Below are 20,426 nucleotides of genomic sequence, written 5' to 3'. Positions count from 1 at the left end.
TAACCCTCATACATATATACTTATATTTTCTAAGTGTTGCAAAAATTTGATATTTAAAGATTTGTTTTTAATTTATTTATATTAATAGCAGTGTATCATGGAGGACCAGCAAAGTAAGAATTTCATTGTATGGGTGAACACATGGATATGACAATAAAGGCTCCTCTTTTCTTTCTTTCACTTGTTTTGCAGGTGTACCCCCCCACCCAGCACAGACCACAACGATATGAAAATAATGTATTTGTACTTTTAACATAAATGTAACCTCTTGATGGCAAAAATCAAGTAAAGCATTAACATGAACAAACCTTATACATCTTTATGATGTCATAGAGACAGGTAAACATCAATACACACAACCTGATTTTATGTTGATTGTGGGACACCGGTGGCATTATAAGTCATGGAACGGAGGCTTAACAGAGTGAGGCTAAGTTGTCATCACACTACCTGTCCCACATTGCTTTCTTTTAATTTGAATTTCTGTGTGGGCAGAGAATTGAATGAAAACAGCCTGAACATGCTGGTGTTTCATTTTCACACATAAGCTGACACACAAAGTCACAATAAATAATTAAATCATCACCTGCAAGTGACACAGGCAGAAGTGTTAAAAATGTCTCTACATATTGTAGTCAGGTTGGGTCTGAACTGGATCCTGTTCAACAGCAGGTTCCGGCCTCCTGTGCCGGTGCCTGCTTGTCCCCACCCAGCCACATGGGGGCACTCTTGATCGTGGTGTTTTGGGCCTTTGTCGATGTCAAGTCCATGGCTCCCCCCTGACTGGCCAGGCGATTGTGGATCTCTGAGGTCATGGTGAGAAAAGCCTTCTCCACATTATCAGAACTCTTTGCACTCGTCTCCAGGAAGGGGATCTTCAGGGACGAGGCGAGATCCTGGAAAGGAGCCGAGTGTGGAAAAAAAGTGCAAAAAGATGTAGCAAGGGATGGAAGAAGAGCGTCAGTCACTGATGTCCACAAACTTTGACTCATTTAAATCTACAAATCAGAATAATTTCTTTATGAATGGACCATAACACAAGATGTCAGATTGATCCATGGGATCAAAGGAAATGGGCGGGGCTAGAAACTTGGTGATATAGAGCCTGTGTCATGAGCTCAAGTAATCGCTAATTTTACGGCAAGAAAAGTTTCTTCTAGTTTGCACAACTAGGAAATCTTTAATCCTGTTTTGTGATTATTTTCTCCTTTTGAATGTTCACTTGGTAACCATAGCAACCAGGACAATAATCATGTCATTACCTGCTGTATTTATTAGGTGCAATAATTTAACTTATGGTGCAAACTCAAGTCACTTTATCTACTATATTTTACCTGTCCATATTGTAAATATCAGAGTAACTTATTGTACATTTCACGCTGAAGTCACTTTATCTGATCACTTTCACATCCCGACAGTGTACGAGGTCTGTTAGAAAAGTATCCGACCTTTTTATTTTTTTCAAAAACCTGATGGATTTGAATCACATGTGCTTGCATGAGCCAACCTTGAACCTTCATGCGCATGCGTGAGTTTTTTCACGCCTGTCAATTACGTCATTTGCTTGTAAGCAGCCTTTGTGTGAGGATGGGTGTAGTCTCTCGTCGTTTTTTTCTTTGCAAGGAAAATGGCGGAACGACTGGAACAGCGTGACTGCATCAAATTTTGCCAGAAACTGGGCGACAGCCAGGTGGAAACCATTTAGATTATTCAGACGGCTTTCGGTGACGATCCTATGGGCATCACACAGATTAAGGAGCGGTACAACCGGTTTAAAGACATCTGCACAATGGTGGAGAGGAAGCCACGCTCCGGGCGGCCATCAACATGCTGAAATGACCAGATCATTTCCAAAGTGAACGCTGTGGTGATGGGGACCATCGTGTGACTATCCAAGAAATTGCGGAAGAGGTGGACATCAGCACTTTTTCCGCACATTCCACTGTGACAGAAGATTTGCCCATGAAAAGGAGTGGCATGCAAAATTCATGCTGATAGCTTCGGCACGAAGCTGCTGACGGAGCAAAAGCGCCACCGTGTTGAATTCTCACAGGACATGCTGGACTCCGAAAAATGATGCTCACCTCTTCCACCATTCAAAAGATTCAGACGGCTTTCGGTGGCTTTTCAGTCATGTGTCTATCCGAGAAATTGTGGAAGAGGTGGGCATGTCACAACATGTCCTTCTACAGATGTCCAGCAGACTTAGAAATGAGCTCAAAGTTTAGCAGTGATGAAACATGAGAAGAGTGACAATATAACCCTAACCTTTTCCCATGGTAGGGGCATAACATTTTCCACGTACCCATTCTGTGTTTTAATGAAATGGGGAATATAGGGGCCTGGAAACATAGGACATGTGAACTGGGTAACATAGGAGCCTTTGTCATACTCCCAACATCTGTCACATTAATCAGGGCTCTGGTAACATAAGGATGACCCCACTGGGGCACCTATGTCACCTACAGAGAATCTGTGCAATTTCTTGGATCATAATAATTTGTACAAATGTGTGACTTTATTTTCAGAATGTAACAAATAGACAGCATTTCCCTGATGGAAATGCTGGAATGTGACTGCTGGGTTCTGTGAGTCATTCCAGGATTTATAGTTCTCTTGTGAGAACTCTGAATCCAATAGTGATGGAACAATAAGTCCTGCTAAACATTGCCACTTAATTGTTAGTTTGTTTGGTTGGTTGTGTACCTGAGCCATGGCAGAGTCCACTTCTTTCTTGCTAACGAGGTCAGACTTGTTTCCCACCAGCAGCCTGGAGATGTTTTCACAGGCGTAACGATCAATCTCATCCAGCCACTGCTTCACGTTGTTAAAGGACTCCTGAGGACAGAGCCGGTAATAAACCAGCCTCATTATCTCCATATCGGTGACAAATGTGCACACAAACCTGCTCGGTGACATCATAGACGATGATGATGCCGTGAGCTCCTCTGTAGTAGCTGGAGGTGATGGTTCGAAACCTCTCCTGACCTGCCGTGTCCCACTAGTTGAGAAAACACATAGAAATGTGTATGTGGACATAATTAAGCATGAGACACAATGAACTCCATTTTACTGAAGGCACTAATGTGTGTAGCATTTTAAACACATCAGTGTGTAATGCTATGCCTTGATGCAAACCGGATGCTCCCTATGTTCAAAAGTGACCTTTATCTCTCTTATAGACCAGCGGCCATTCTCAGAAAGGGTCAAAATAAGATTAACCCCAACCGGCGGTAGAGCAAGCCACATCCTATTTTTAGTTGTTCTTTAGGGTAGCAGGGCTTGTAAAAATATGGATGTGGAAAAAAAATTGTTTAAACATATTAAAAATGACACGTTTCCATGGCAACCCCTATATGCGCTTATGCTCCTGAAAAATCACACTTTTACAGATAACTTTGCTTCTACAAGTAAGTAAGTAAGTAAAGTGTATTTGTATAGCGCCTTTCAAGATAAAATCACAAAGTGCTGTACAGAAATTTAAGAACACAGAAATAAAAATACAGAAACTAAAAACAGCAATAACATAAAACTAGTTAAAAGTAAGCCTGTACAAACAAATAGGTCTTGAGATTGTCCTTAAATGTTCCAACAGAGCCCATGGAATGCAGGTGTAGTGGCAGTGCATTCCACAGTTTGGGTGCCACAACCTCAAATGCACAGTATCCTTTGGTCTTCAGCCTTGACCAACCAGTTTCTGGTCCAAGGACCTCAAAGACCCGCTTGTCACATATGGGTGCAAGAGTTCACTGATGTAAAGTGGCATTTGACCGTGCAGAGCTCTAAGTCATCACCAGTATTTTAAATTGCAGTCTGAACCGAATTGGGAGCCAATGCAAATAGGATAGAAGAGGTGTTACGTGAGAACTTGTAAGAAGCCTTGCAGCCGCATTCTGGACCATTTGTAGGCAGTCCAGCAAAGACTTACTAAGGCTAGGGAACAGCAAATTACAGTAATCAAGATGTAAGGAAATAAAAGCATGATTTATGTGTGCCAGCTCAGCTTGAGACACAATGTCTCTAAGGCGGGCAATGTTCTGTAAATGAAAGAAACATGATTGCACAAGACTGGTAATGTGTGTGTCAAATTTGAGAGCCTGGTCAAATGTAACACCCAAATTTGTGACTGCTGAGTGAACAAAAGAGGATAGAGAGCCAAGGTTCTTAATCACTGAGGGAATGAACTCCTCAGGGTCACAAACAAGGACTTCAGTTGTTGCTGTATTGAGTGACAAATAGTTAGCAGCCATCCAGTTTTTTATGACATCAATACAGTTTTGAAGAACAGATATCCTAGAAACATTCTGTGGAGAAAAGGAGATGTACAGCTACATGTCATCTGATATCTTTGATACATCATTAAAGAAACTCAAAATATGTCCACTTTGGAGCAAGTACAATGCAAATAAAATCGGTCCCCGAACAGAACCTTGGGGCACACCACAGGACAGAATGGCAGAAGACGACATATATTTAACTGCAGCAAAGGAAAAACTTCTATTAGAGAGACAGGATGAAAACCAATGTAGGGCTGACCCAGAAATGCCCATCCATGTCCTTAAGCTCTCAATTAAAACATAGTGAGGAACAGTGTCAAAAGCTGCAGAAACATCCAAAAGTACAAGTACCAAATATTCACTTCCATCTCTGTGCATTAAAATATCATTTGAAACTCTAAGAAGAGCTGTTTCAGTAGAATGCAAGTGATGGAACCCAGATTGAAATTTGTCAAGAATAATGTGTTCACCTAAAACCTCATTAAGCTGTTTGGCCACTTTTTCTAAAATTTTGGAGACAAAAGGTGACTTTGAAATTGGTCTAAAATTCTGAGGAAGAGAAGGGTCAAGATTAGGGTGAATAACAGCCTGTTTAAAATACCGAGGGATACAGCCAGAAACCAATGATCTGTTAAATATTGACAAAACACACAGGCCAGTGGTGAGAATAGCCTTATTAAATAATGAGGTGGGGATGATATCAAGTGGGCAGGAAGAAAGTTTCATTCTCTCAACCAGACTAATGAGCTTTTTCAGTGACATTAGTTTGAAACTATCCAGTACTGATGTCCGGGTGAGATGTGGGACAGCAGAAGGAAGAGAGGGGTTCATGTTTACCCTGATATGGATTTTACTGCTAAAAAAGGACAAAAATTTCTCACAGTCTTCATTAGAATGAATGATCACAGCAGGAGATGCAGGTGTGACAATAAGCGAAGTGTGCATCGCATCTGCGCATGCGTGGGTCAAACGGGGGCAAAAATTCACAGCTACCACACTCACACTGCTCCCATTGAATTTCGTATACAGTAGCATTAGCGGACTGTAAAAGTTAAGGCTTTTACAAGGATTGTTTCAAAGGCTTTAAGCCTTAAGCGACACATACAATAATGACGGGCGCATTGTGCTGTTTTCAAACACTCGAATGGAATTCATAGGCTTGAAAGTTGGCTGAAAACACACAATTGCAAAGCTCTGTGGAGTCCAAACAAAGACGGAAAGAAGAAGAAATGTGGTCGTAAACCTCCGTTCATTCTACACAATTTCGCCACAGAAAAGTTCCAGACGGGCGTAAAAGATGGACTAAAATTGTAAGTTTCTTGCACACATTTATTTTGTCAACATCCTGAAACCGTGCTGCCGTTTTCGTGCATTGGCTTATGACTGTAATGTCGTGCCATGAATAATGTGGTGCATAATATTGTAAAATTGACATGTTCTATAAACAAACTGCATGCATGCACATATAATTGTATGTCTGTCAACTTATCAAAACAAACGTGACACCAAAGAGGTTATATGGACTCACCAACATTGTTGTCATTATGAAGCCGGCGGAGTAGCGATTTCTCATCCCTCCTTAGCAAATATTCTGCAATATCCACAGTTTCAGTCTCTGGACTTCGTCTAACTATCCGTCAGTTGCCTTCAAGGGGTCAGAAATTTGTTTGTCTCCAACTATCAACAAGTACTGGTCATTTTCGACAGCAGCGCGCTCTTCCTCCTTTGTCGGCACTAACGGTACTTTCTGTAAAGATGCAGCACACGCAGTCACAGCCAGCTCTTCTTTCCATTTCTGTCCACTGCTGTACGTAGTCGTGGTTTTAACAGGCAATCCGGGGATCTTACAAAAATGCTTTAAATCGTCAACTTTCCAGTGGTTGAAATGATCAAAATCACAGCACTCCTCGCTGCTTTCCACCGCCATAGCTTGTGGGTTGGTAGCTGAAAAATTTAGCCTACCCGTAATGCACTGCACAGGCTGAGATGTGCACTTCGCTTATGTTAGTGATTGTGTCAAATAACAAGATTGACTAGTAGATCGAGCGCTTCACCTTTCAGCTCAGCTCCCTTTTCGTCACAACAGTACGGTAGAGTGAATGCAACACTGCCCCTGCTGCGCAGATTCTCTGGCCAAACTCATGCTGCATTTTCCCCTCACTCGTGAACAAGACCCCGAGGTACTTGAACTCCTTCACTTGGGGCAAGATCTCATTCCCTACCTAGAGTAGGCAATCCATCAGTTTCCTGCTGAGAACCATGATCCTCATCCCAGCCACTTCACACTCGGCTGCGAACTGAGTGTTGGAGGTCACAGGCAGATGAAACAAACAGGCCGTACATCCACGCGTCTGGAGACAACAGGTTGATCAAGAAAGAACAGCGACATCTTCCTGCAACTGGCCGATGAAGCCAACAGGACCACATCATCTGCAAAAAAAGTAGTGATGAGGCCCTGAGCCCACCAAACTGGAAACCCTTCTCCCCCCGACTACACCTCAGTATCCTGTCCATGAATATCACAAACAGGATTGGTGACAAGGCGCAGCCCTGGTGGAGGCCAACCCCCACCGGAAACGAGTCCAACTTACTGACAAGCACCCAAACATAGCTCTGACTTTGTGAGTACAGAGGTTGTAATGGCCCTGAGAAGGGACCCCCTCACTCCATACTCCCACAGCACCTCCCACAGTATCTCCCGCAGTACCCGATCATATGCCGAGTCCACAAAACACATGTAGACTGGGTGGGAATACTCCCAGGCACCCTCCAGGATCATTGTGAGAGTGAAGAGCTGGTCGGTTGTTTCATGACCAGGACAGAACCTGCATTGTTCCTCTTCAATCAGAGGTTCGACTGTCAGCCGAGCCCTCGTTTCCAGCACCCTGGAGTAGACTTTATATTTTCCAAGCTCTTGATGTTGTTGATTTGACCAGATTTCAGAATGAGACACAGAATTAAATGCTTCTTTATATTCTACAATGATGTGACATATGATCAACCAATGAGACAGCACACCTTAATGGCGTGTGAGCCGGACTACTCCACCTTTTGCTTTTATCAACTCTGTTTACAGTTTGTTCCAAGGCTTGATCAGTGTCTTATTTACTAGAATTATTATTATAACAAAGTGAATCTATATCATAAGGTTGACATGTGGATTTGCTGGACGAAGGCATATGCTGCTTCAAATGATATTGAATTTATACAGGATTAAACACACATTGTTGAGTTTATGACCCAAACCAGAACAGTACAATTATTATTACAACAGGTGAATGGTGTGCTTTTTGTTTCCGTTTCCTGAAAAGAAAATAAATCCTGAGCGAGCTCAGGCATACCTTTTTTGCTGTGATGCAAACAGTGACACTAAGATTACAAATAGATACTTTAAAGATATATTTTATCAAATGAGGAAAATGATGAATGCACATTGAACATAATGCTATGTTTTAAATCACAACAAAGGAAAAATAAAGTAAATCTAATGGAACATGGCAAATTGTTTGTAGAAAAAAGCCAGACAGTGCCACAGGAGCTCCCGTGGATGCAGACAGAGGAGGGGGAGAAGAGCTGGTGTCCAGGTGAGGCTGAGGCTGTTCTGGAAGCGTGGAGTTTGCAGCCAAGTGTGAAGCGGTTGGGATGAGGATCAGCACCTCTAAATCTGAGGATCATGGTTCTCAGCAGGAAACTGATGGATTGCCTACTCTGGGTAGGGAATGAGGTCTTGCCCCAAATGAAGGAGTTCAAGTACCTCGGGGTCTTGTTCACGAGTGAGGGGACAATGGAGCATGAGATTGGCCGGAGAATCGGTGCAGTAAGTGCGGTATTGCATTCGCTCTACTGTACTGTTGGATGAAAAGGGATCTGAGCCAAAAGGTGAAGCTCGCAATCTACTGGTCAGTCTAAGGATGCCTCCTGGGTGCCTCCCTAGGGAGGTGTTCCAGGCACGTCCATCTGGGAGGAGACCCCAGGGAAGACCCAGGACTAGGTGGCGAGATTATATCTCCACACTGGCCTGGGAACACATCGGGATTCCACAGTCAGAGGTGGTCAATGTGGCCCGGGAAAGGGAAGTCTGGGGTCTCCTGCTGGAGCTGTTGCCCCCAGCAGGGGGACCCAATCCCAGATAAGCGGTTGAAGATGAGTGAGTGAGTGAGCACACAGGCGTAGCTTTCCTCCAGGGGGCCACAGTGCTTACGGGCACATGTGGATTCTCCACCAGAACATTGTGGTTAATCCTGACTTTTTGTCTCACCAGTCACCCCTGAGCTGTCTCACTGCCTCACCCTTATCTGACCTTTGTTGTCCTTTGACCTTGAGTAAGCCCGTCATCTTTTGAACATTGTCTTAAACTTTTATTGCCTTTTTTCTGCCCCCTTTTTTTAAAGCTCTGGGCTATTTGTTTGAATTTACTTTTGTTTCACAGTTGTCAGAGTGAATTGTTGTTGTCTGCTATCCACGGAGTAAAGCCTGATTTGTGTTTTTTACATTTTTTTAATGTTTTTTTTTTTATTAGTTATTTTAGCTTTGACTGCCATCTGCTGGATTGGCCAGTACATATACATTGAGCCATTGTTGTTTGAAAGATTGTTTTGCCCCTACTTTCCTTTGGGATTTTTCTGTTCATACCTTAACTGCTGGTTTTTGTGTCAATAAATCTTTATTTTTACTCTCACTCATGTCTCCTCATTGCATCTGGGCTTTATACAAGTCTGGCTCCGAGCCCGAACTGTGATGATAACATCTTATTTTGCTGTCTTGAAATTCATCGACATGCCTCCACGTCATTTCATTATATTATGTACACAAACTAATACACAAACTCTTACAATCTGTAGTTTCACCGTTTTTCCATCCATGTTGATGGTTCTGATCTTGAAGTCGACTCCGATAGTGGAGATGTAGCTCTCAGTGTACGTGTCATCCTGGTGGAGACGTAAAAAAGATCAGAAAGAAGCTGTTTATTTTTGGGGTACACAATCAAAACGATACATATCATGATACAAAATCACATCGTTGTCCACACTCACAATGCAGAAAATCTATAATTCTTCTCTAAGAGGTCATTCTTTTTTCCATGGTGTCACAATAATCAATTTTTAAAAAGATACAATTCGATACTGGCCAGACTATACAATTATAATGATACACAATTTAACATTCCACCCCAAATTATTGTGTGCGTGTGTGTGTGTGTGTGTGTGTGTGTGTGCGTGTGTATGTGTGTGTGTGTGTGTGTGTGAGTGAGTGAGTCAGATGAGACTTACAGCAAAACGCAGCAGCAGACATGACTTGCCAACTCCAGAGTCACCAATCAGAAGAAGCTTGAAGAGGTAGTCACTAGACACACACACACACACACACACACACACACAAAAGCTCCTTAAGGACTGCCCCCATGTCATTATTGTTAAGGTCAATTTTTATTCATTTTTATTATTATTTTTATTTATCACATTTTATTTTTGCATTTATAGGAGGAGAACATGTCCACAGACAGTGGGAGAAGAGGAAAACTAGAAGGGTGGAAATGAGAGTCGGAATGTTGGCAGTATGACTGGTAAAGGGACAGAGCTGGCTGATATAAAGCAGATGAGAAAGGTAGACATACTATGTGTGCAGGAGGCCAAGTGGAAGGGAAGTAAGACCAGGAACATCAATGGTGGGTTCAAGTTGTTGTATCACGGTGAGGATAAGAAGGGAAATGGTGTTGTGGTCATTTTAAAGGAAGAGTATGTTAAGAGTATGTTGGAGGTTAAGCGAGTGTCTGACAGGGTGATGAGTGTGAAGTTGGATATTGAAGGGGTGATGATGAATATCATCAGTGCATATGCCCCACAGGTAGGTAGGTTGTGAGATGAAGGAGAAAGATTTCTGGATTGTGTTACAGGAGGTGGTGGAGAGTGAACCCAAGGATGACAGAGTGGTGATAGGAGTGGACTTCAATGGGGATGTTGTCGAAGGGAACAGAGGTGATGAGGGCGTAATGGGTAGATATTGTGTCAAGGATAGGAATGTGGAAGGGCAGATGGTAGCTGATTTAGCAAAAAGGTTGGAAATGGCTTTGGTGAAGACCTACTTTAGGAAAAGGGAGGAGCACAGGGTAACATATAAGAGTGGAGGAAGGTGCACACAGATGGACTACATTCTGTGTAGGAGACGCAAGCTAAAAGAAATCGAAGACTGTAAGGTGGTGGCAGGAGAGAGTGTAGCTAGACAGCATAGGATGGTGGTTTGTAGGATGACTTTAGAGGTGAAGAAAAAGAAGAGAATGAGAGCTCAACAAAGGATCAGACTGTGGAAGCTGAAGGAGGAAGACTGTTGTGTGAAATTTAGTGAGCTGGTGAGAGAGGCATTGGATGGAGGGGAAGCAGTTTTTGACAACTGTAAAAGTACTGCAGATGTAGTGAGGGAGACAGGTAGGATGGTATTGGGTTTGACATCCGGATGGTGGAAGGAAGACAAGGAGACTTGGTGGTGGAATGAAGAGGTCCAGGAAAGCATAAGGAGAAAGAGGTTGGTGAAAACGTTTTGGGATAGTCAGAGAGTTGAAGAAAGTAGACAGCAGTACAAGGAGATGTGGCGTAAGGTGAAAAGAGAAGTGGCAAAAGCTAAGGAAAAGGCATATTGTGAGCTGTACAAGAAGCTGAATAATAAGGAAGGAGAAAAGGACTTCTACCGATTGGCCAGACAAAGGGACAGAGGTGGAAAGGATGTGCAGCAGGTTAGGCTGGTAAAAGATGCACATGGTAATGTGCTGACAAGTGAGGAGTGTGTGCTGAGAAGGTGGAGGAAATATTTTGAGGAGCTGATGAATGAAGAAAATGAGAGAGAGAAAAGGCTGGATGATGTGGTGAGAGTAAGTCAGGAAGGCAGTTGGTTCAGATGACAATCCAGTGGAGCCATGGAAATGTCTTGGAGAGATGGCAGTGGAGTTTCTAACCAGATTCTTTAATAAAATCTTGGAAAGTGAGGGGATGTCTGAGGAGTGGAGATGAAGTGTACTGGTTCCTATTGTTAAGAACAAGGTTTATGTGCAGAGCTGCAGTAAATACAGAGGCATAAAGTTGATCAGCCACAGCATGAAGTCATGGGAAAGAGTAGTAGAAGGCAGGCTAACAGGTGAAGATCTGTGAGCAGTAATATGCTTTCATCCCTATTGCTCCCGGTGTGTAGTGAGCGCCTTGTATGGCAGCACCCTGACATCGGGGTGAATGTGAGGCATAATTGTAAAGCGCTTTGAGCGTCTGATTCAGATGGAAAAGCACTATATAAATGCAGTCCATTTACCATTTACTTCATCATAGTACAGAAACAGCATTAGTGAAGGTTACAAATGATCTTCTTATGGCCTCAGACAGTGGACTCATCTCTGTGCTTGTTCTGTTAGACCTCAGTGCTGCTTTTGATACTGTTGACCATAAAATTTTATTACAGAGATTAGAGCATGCCATAGGTATTAAAGGCACTGCGCTGCGGTGGTTTGAATCATATTTGTCTAATAGATTACAATTTGTTCATGTAAATGGGGAATCTTCTTCACAGACTAAGGTTAATTATGGAGTTCCACAAGGTTCTGTGCTAGGACCAATTTTATTCACTTTATACATGCTTCCCTTAGGCAGTATTATTAGACGGTATTGCTTAAATTTTCATTGTTACGCAGATGATACCCAGCTTTATCTATCCATGAAGCCAGAGGGGACACACCAATTAGCTAAACTGCAGGATTGTCTTACAGACATAAACACATGGATGACCTCTAATTTCCTGCGTTAAACTCAGATAAAACTGAAGTTATTGTACTTGGCCCCACAAATCTTAGAAACATGGTGTCTAACCAGATCCTTACTCTGGATGGCATTACCCTGACCTCTAGTAATACTGTGAGAAATCTTGGAGTCATTTTTGATCAGGATATGTCATTCAAAGCGCATATTAAACAAATATGTAGGACTGCTTTTTTGCATTTACGCAATATCTCTAAAATTAGAAAGGTCTTGTCTCAGAGTGATGCTGAAAAACTAATTCATGCATTTATTTCCTCTAGGCTGGACTATTGTAATTCATTATTATCAGGTTGTCCTAAAAGTTCCCTGAAAAGCCTTCAGTTAATTCAAAATGCTGCAGCTAGAGTACTAACGGGGACTAGAAGGGGAGAGCATATCTCACCCATATTGGCCTCTCTTCATTGGCTTCCTGTTAATTCTAGAATAGAATTTAAAATTCTTCTTCTTACTTATAAGGTTTTGAATAATCAGGTCCCATCTTATCTTAGGGACCTCGTAGTACCATATCACCCCAATAGAGCACTTCGCTCTCAGACTGCAGGCTTACTTGTAGTTCCTAGGGTTTGTAAGAGTAGAATGGGAGGCAGAGCCTTCAGCTTTCAGGCTCCTCTCCTGTGGAACCAGCTCCCAATTCAGATCAGGGAGACAGACACCCTCTCTACTTTTAAGATTAGGCTTAAAACTTTCCTTTTTGCTAAAGCTTATAGTTAGGGCTGGATCAGGTGACCCTGAACCATCCCTTAGTTATGCTGCTATAGACTTAGACTGCTGGGGGGTTCCCATGATGCACTGTTTCTTTCTCTTTTTGCTCTGTATGCACCACTCTGCATTTAATCATTAGTGATCGATCTCTGCTCCCCTCCACAGCATGTCTTTTTCCTGGTTCTCTCCCTCAGCCCCAACCAGTCCCAGCAGAAGACTGCCCCTCCCTGAGCCTGGTTCTGCTGGAGGTTTCTTCCTGTTAAAAGGGAGTTTTTCCTTCCCACTGTAGCCAAGTGCTTGCTCACAGGGGGTCGTTTTGACCGTTGGGGTTTTACATAATTATTGTATGGCCTTGCCTTACAATATAAAGCGCCTTGGGGCAACTGTTTGTTGTGGTTTGGCGCTATATATAAAAAAAAATTGATTGATTGATTGATTGAGAAAGAGCACAACAGATGCAATGTTTGCTCTGAGAATACTGTTGGAAAAGTATAGAGAAGACCAGAAAGAGTTACACGGTGTGTTTGTGGACTTAAAAAAAGTTTATGACAGGGTGCCAAGAGTAAGTAAGTAAGTAAAATTTATTTCTAAAGCACATTTAAACACAGTTTACACTGACCAAAGTGCTGTACATAGTTAAAAATAAATAAATAAATAAATAAGCAAGAAATATTCAAAGAAACAAAACAACTGATTACAACATGACAAGACATGGCATAACCAGTTAACAGTTAATTAGTAGGGAATGCTAGTGTAAAAAGGTATGTCTTGAGCTTGGATTTAAAAACAGTAATAGATGGGGTATCTCTGATATCAGGAGGCAGATGGTTCCACAGTCGGGGACCAGCGACTGCAAAAGCTCTGTCCCCTTTTAACTTGAGACGAGTTCGGGGGACATGAAGGAGACTTTACTGGAAGATCTCAGAGACCTGGGAGCAACAGCAGGATGAATGGCAGTAGCTATGTAGTTAGGGGCCAGGCCATGAAGAGCTTTAAAAACCATTAACAGTAATTTAAATTGGATCCTGTACTGGACAGGAAGCCAGTGTAATGTGGCTAGGACAGGTGAAATATGTTCATATTTTTTCCTGTTAGTAAGCAACCTAGCAGCAGCATTTTGGACCATTTGAAGCCGTGACACCAGTGTTTCATGAGGGAGACCAAAGTAAAGAGAGTTACAGTAGTCTAGACGTGAAGTTATAAAGGCATGGATAACTTTTTCCAGGTCACTGTAACACAGAACAGATTTGAGTTTTGCAATAATTCTTAATTGATAAAAGCTAGTTTTAACAACAGAAGAGATTTGTTTGTCAAGATTGAGTTGGGAGTCTAGAATTACACCCAAGTTTCTTGCATACGTTTTGACAAATGGAGTGAGGGAGTAAGAGAAGAATTGTGGTATTGTATGAGAAAGACTGGAGTGGCAGAGAAGTATGTTAGAGTAGTGCAGGACATGTACAAGAATAGTGTGACAGCGGTGAGATGCACAGTAGGAATGACAAACTCATTCAAGGTGGAGGTGAGATTACACCAAGGATCAGCTTTGAGTCTTTTCTTTTTCACAATGGTGATGGACAGGTTGACAGATGAGATCAGACAGGAGTCTCCATGGACTATGATGTTTTCAGCTGACATTGTGATTTGTAGTGAGAGTAGAGTGCAAGTTGAATCTAGCCTGGAGAGGTGGAGATATGCTCGGGAGAGCAGGGGAATGAAAGTCAGTAGGAGCAAGACTGAGTACATGTGTGTGAATGGGAGGGAGCCCAATGGAATAATGCAGTTACAAGGAATAGAAGTGGTGAAAGTAAATGAGTTTAAATACTTGGGGTCAACTGTCCAAAGTAATGGAGAGTGTGTTAGAGAGGTGAAGCAGAAAGTGCAGGCAGGGTGGAGTGGGTGGAGAAAGGTGGTGGGAGTAATTTGTGACCAAAGAATATCAGCAAGAGTGAAGAGGAAAGTCTATAAGACAGTAGTGAGACCAACTATGTTGTACAGCTTCGAGATGGTGGCACTAACAAAAAGGAGGCAAAGCTGAAGATGCTGAGATTCTCTTTGGGAGTGACAATAATGGACAGGATTTGGAATGAACATATCAAAGGGACAGCTCGGGTGGGACAGTTTGAAGACAAAGTCAGAGAGGCGAGATTGAGGTGGTTTGGACATGTGCAGGGGAGATACCCAGGGTATATAGGGAGAAGGATGCTGAGGATGGAGCCACCAGGCAGGAGGAGAAGAGGGAGGACAAACAGGAGGTTTATGGATGTGGGGAGGAAGGCCATGCAGGTGGTTTTGGTGAGACAGAGGAAGATATAGAGGACAGGGTGAGATGGAAATAACTGATCTGCTGTTGCGCTCCCCAACGGGAGCAGCCGAACATTTTTGCATTGTCTCAATATTTCCGTTACCTCATTGTGCTACTACAAATTATACAGTGACATTTGGAAGACATTTAGTTCCTTTCCTAATGTGACTATAAAACAAAGTATGCACGCTGATTTCAGAAATCTGGCATTTACACACTTCAGTCCTCTACTTACTATTCCAGGTGAGAAGGATTTAATGGTTTGACCCCACCAACTGTTGACTTTACCTCTTCCATGTCCTGCTGCAGAATATTGTTACATTACTTCAATATTTTTGCCTTGTTTTTGCCGTTCAACACAGTATGGATTTATGTTTACCTAAAAATTAGATTAATTGCACTTCCTTGTAAATAACCAAGCAAAATAAAATAAATTTTCACATGATGGTGCTTTATAATCTGAAGGATACACTTGCTATAACTCACCAAGTTACATATTTAACTCTTTTTCTTTGATATTCATTTATGTAGATATTTCTCTCAAAGGCAACATTAGCTCAGCCAAAAAGATTATTGTTTTTGTTATGTCAATAAAATAACTGAAAAAATAATGAAGTGACTTCAGGGAACTTGAGGAAAACATTTTTTCTAATCTGGAAGAGAACCCATTAAAATATTTGCTAAAAATGCAAAGGGGTGGTGACAAAAAAATATCAAGAAATGCAGATTTTTAAGTATTCATCCAGAATTGATTAATTAACATCATGTTTAATCTCGAAATGAAGCAGGTGTTTCATTAGTCATCATCTCTCAACCAACAGGAACTCTGCACATTCCGTAAAGCATTATTATTCTCATTCACCTCTTGCTGTTTACAGATCACTGTGAAGACATTCCCTCCTCCACCCCATCACTATCACCACCAGTTGGTCCCCTTCCTCTGCCTTGGGGCAGGCTCTGCCCCTGCTATTTCCATCAGCAGGATTCACAATCATCTCAAGTCTATTTTTTGCCATGATGGTGACCAGCGCCAAATCTAATTCACAATAGACTACAACATTCTGTGCATCATCTTCTACACTGAAATATTTAACTCTCTGTTGTCTTCTGAGTCCTTCTGATAGAAATGTTCCATCATTGAGCCTTAGCTGATGTGTGCGCTCTAATCCATGTGCTTGTCACCTCGTGTGCACACAGATATAAACGGAGTGTTTTACTAAATCATATAATAGTGGGTTTGACACAGCCAGTGGGCTTGATGTCAAAACCTGCAGGGACACGCAGTCAGTCAAGTGACATTTCACTTGTGAGTGAGATTGCTTCAGTTGTACTGACCCGATCATCACCACACTCCGCACATATATTACACATTTTGATGTAAGTTGTCAAATAGTCAAGGCCACTGGAGTTTACTTTGTAAAAACCTTGTGAGTTGAGTAACTTCTTTTTTTAACAGCCAGATTGTCACCAAACTTGTACATTGTGTTCAGCATATTGACACCAACAGTGGTGGGCACAGCTAACCAAAAAATTAGCTTTGATAACAGATAATCAGCTAACTGAAAAGTTATCTTTTATAAAGCTAAACCGATAAACCACCCAAAAATTTATTGGAAGCTACAGATAACCAATAACTTCCAGTATTATCTCCAGTATACTTACAACTACTAACAAGCTGATTTTGAGTTTTAACAGCACAATTGCTTCTGATAGTATCTAAAGCGACAACAGACCCAAACAATGAGTCAGCACTTCTGTCTTTGTGCGGGCTGTCCCCTGCTGGAAGCTCTTGCTTACTACATGGCTTCCAGCACAGAAGCAGCTGAGAGGAGCAGCAAAACTCAACTCTCTACTCAATAACAGCATTGCCGTCAGGTGGAGGTCTTGGAAAATAAAGCAGTGCTGACTAATGGTTTGGTGTATAAATAAAATTAATACTGATAGAATAACTCAATTAATGTCAATTCTGTCATTTGTACAAAGTTAAAATATAACATATATCTTTTAATGTTGAATAATGCACTAATTCTGAGGTTTTGTAACAAACACACAGATGGAAAAGGATTATGGGTAAAATGTGCCTCCTCTAACACTGATTAGTTGACTCATTAATTCTATGTAAACACCAACACATTAATGTGAGGTGTGTCATGTGCTGGTGTTTACAGATAAATGTGCTTTTGTAAAACATGTCATTTTTTATTTGTAAAAAAAAGTTATTTTCAAAAAAAAAAAAAAAATCCAAGTTGTAATTAGATAACTGTCTGATATAACCGGTGTCAAAATAAATAGAACACTGCCATGATCTACTGGTGCCAGACGTTCAGTACTTAAGATGGGCTTACACTGTGTGGGTTTTGGCCCTTTTTCAGCAAATTTACATTACTGGCCAGTAGATGGCAGTAGAGACTGTGAAAACTTGCCAAAACAAAATTCCAGATAATCCATGTCTGCTACATTTAAGATGCATGGAATTTAATAAACGCAAACACAAATGCAATAACAACGTCTATAAACTCAGAGAATATATTCACGAGAGTTTTAGGCACAATATACAAAGAGTTTAATGCTGTTGTCCACATGGAGCCTGATCAGAGCGTCTCAAATGCATTTCTTCTGTTGTGAATGTACCCATACCCATAATGCACCTGGGCACAGCATGTCCACACTAAAACCTTCAAAATTAGTGCATTAGTTTAAAACTAAAACATATATCTGATATTTTCACTTTATAAACCTCAGACATGACGTTAATTTAAATAACATATCCAAAATTAGTTTGGTTAAAATTTTAACCATAAGTTTAACCTGTATGCCTCTGGATGACTTGGGTGCTATGGCCAGCGTATTAGTATGGGGTTAAAATAAATGATTTTTTCTTTTTGACCAGTTTTCCTTTGCCTGTAGATGATAGAGTAGTTTCTTCTGGAACCAGTTCTCCTCTGTTTATGGAAGGTAGAACTACACATTTGCTACAAAACATTTAACAGGTAGGTGCTCAACTGATTTTAAATTTTCTAAACATTTGTAGCTATTTAGCTTTGTTTACCACATACGTTAGCAGTCTAAAAATTATCGGACCAAAACATATCGTAAGATAATTGGTCCGATGATGGTTTTCAAAGTTGTCTGAAAAAGTAATCCGATAATGAAAACACTATCTTTGATAATTAGCGGATTATCGGAACTGTGCCCACCCCTGGACCCCAAGAAGTCTCTTGTCTTTGGGGACCAGAGACCAAAATCACTGAACTGTACCTTCTAAGAACCTTCTGCAGAAAAGCATCAGGTGCTTGTTATATGTAGTACCAAGTACACAACAGCAAAACACAAAACATCACATACATTCCACAGCAATGAAAGTCCAGATGTGACACTGAGAGAAGAGTTTTTGTTTTCCTGTGGAATACCTGATGCTGCTTTCTACCACTGAAGTGGCTTTTGAAGCTCGTTATCATGAAGGATGTTTGACGTAAGCACACTTACTATTCAGGAGTCATCGCTGGAGAGATCGACACCGCTACTGCTGCCGGTACCACCACAGAATCCAACAGTCCACAAACTGAATTTTTAATGTGAAATAAATTATCTGTGTGTACTGGAGATGTTGTGATCCTGTGTGTGTGTATGTGCATCATTTGGAGGCTGAACGCAGGAACAGCCCTGTTACCCACTGACTAACGAGTCACATTCATTATTTATGAATGAAGACAGTCTCAGGTGACACTGTCAAAGGCACCTGGAACCAACACACACACACACACACACACACACACACACACACACACACACACACACACACACACACACACACACACACACACACACACACACACACACAGACATACCCCATTACTAAGCATGTTGGAGTTAGCACTGAATTTTTGAGTTATTATAACCACCTATTGAGCAACGGACAATAACTAATGAACTACACAACCACACCATATCTAGCATTTAGTGAGTACAAGTACAATAATCATCATAAAAATAATAACCCTATATATTAAGTGCATTTTCTGTCCCTACGTGTGTTTGTGGGTAAACAGGCGGCGCGAGGGTGAGACTGACCACCAAACACTGACAACCTCAGCTAACAGGCTAACCTCGGGTGTTTATTAAATCATATTTTTGATGGCTGAGCCGAGGTGCTCATTACTGTTTTGCTTTGGTTTGAGCATTAAAACAATTATGACCCACTCCTTTCCTCACTAATTGTATATTATCACCCTAATGTCACAATGCTACAATGCAAAAAATACTAACACCGTTAACATACAAAATTTCAGTTGATAGAAATACTGCACACGTAGTAACAACACAACAAGCCATATTATGACAGATATTTGTAATAAAATGCAAATAATAATAATAATAATAACAAAAAAAGCAAAGCAATAACACACAAGCTCTGACTCAAAGTGGCCACAACCCAAATGTGGAAGAGTAATTGGGCTTCAGTGAATATAACAATGAACCTGATGATCATTAGGTCAAAAAGACAATAAATACAGATTCAAACGATACAACTGGATTTGATTGAACATGCATTTTGTCCTAAGATGTTTTCATTTCTTCAATTTGCTTCTGATTTCCCACAAAAATGACAGCACTCACACAAAGAAGTCTTTGTCAAACAATTCATTCACTGACAAATATAATATTTTCACTGCATTTATTTAGTTTTTCTTTTTCTTTATTTATTTTTTTAGCTAGTATTTTTGCTTGTAGCAATAATAGTAATAACAATAATAATAACAATGACTTAATTCTAGATTCAAATGTTCAGCAGATCATCAGAGATTCTCATACAACAAAGTCCAAGAAGATGGGTGAAGCACAGTAATCTGCAATGACAGCAATGGTCTGTAATATGGAACTAAAACCCCGTAACCAGAGCAGAAACAGACAGCAGGAAAAGACTCTAAACGATGGCAACGCTCTGCAGCTTGGAATAAAAAATCCAGAGTAACTTGGAATGGTAGAGAGCAGGGCAGAACCTCATCCAATCTGGCAAATATGAGATGGCAGTCATAACTGACAAATTAAACTCAGAAGTGCAGGAACATGCAAACGTGAAGACAAAACCTTGGAAGCTAATTTAATGAGAATAAGTGCAGAGAAACATCATAATAACAACAATACTATGAAACACCACAAAGTGAAACAAAGTGAAAGTTACCAGGAATAACTCAGAACAAACAACAAATAAAGTAGCAGCACAAGACCAAAGCCAAATTGTGACCCATAACAGTCTGAGAAGACCAGTCCGTTCCCATAAACGTTCTTCTTATGGAAGTCGGTCAAGCTGTACAAATGGCCCTACTGCAACTCCTACTGTTCTTCTCTGTA

General features: G+C 41.1%; 1 protein-coding gene across 1 annotated transcript; it reads right to left on the bottom strand.

Moving 5' to 3' along the window:
- Positions 1-449: 449 nt before the first annotated feature.
- Positions 450-18,574, bottom strand: LOC117509386 (ras-related protein Rab-1B-like). Its single transcript, XM_034169059.1, has 6 exons — positions 18,561-18,574; positions 9,548-9,620; positions 9,110-9,205; positions 2,906-3,001; positions 2,707-2,838; positions 450-896 (listed from the first exon to the last, which is right to left on the bottom strand). Exons 1-6 carry the CDS (start codon positions 18,572-18,574, stop codon positions 663-665), a joined length of 645 nt encoding a protein of 214 aa, XP_034024950.1. The 3' UTR covers positions 450-662.
- Between the last annotated feature and the right edge of the window lie 1,852 nt (positions 18,575-20,426).

The sequence above is a fragment of the Thalassophryne amazonica genome, chromosome 4 (genome assembly GCF_902500255.1).
Source record: "Thalassophryne amazonica chromosome 4, fThaAma1.1, whole genome shotgun sequence".
In the NCBI taxonomy this organism is placed as follows: Eukaryota; Metazoa; Chordata; class Actinopteri; order Batrachoidiformes; family Batrachoididae; genus Thalassophryne; species Thalassophryne amazonica.
The sequence above is the reverse complement of the archived record's forward strand: the minus strand, read 5'-3'. Positions and strand labels throughout refer to the sequence as shown.

Excerpts from the sequence above, each read along its gene's own strand:
- LOC117509386 (XM_034169059.1), bottom strand. Across the intron at positions 9,206-9,547 it reads GTCTGCTGCTGCGTTTTGCT|GATGACACGTACACTGAGAG; the intron begins GTAAGTCTCATC and ends CGTCTCCACCAG. Across the intron at positions 2,839-2,905 it reads TCTATGATGTCACCGAGCAG|GAGTCCTTTAACAACGTGAA; the intron begins GTTTGTGTGCAC and ends CTCTGTCCTCAG.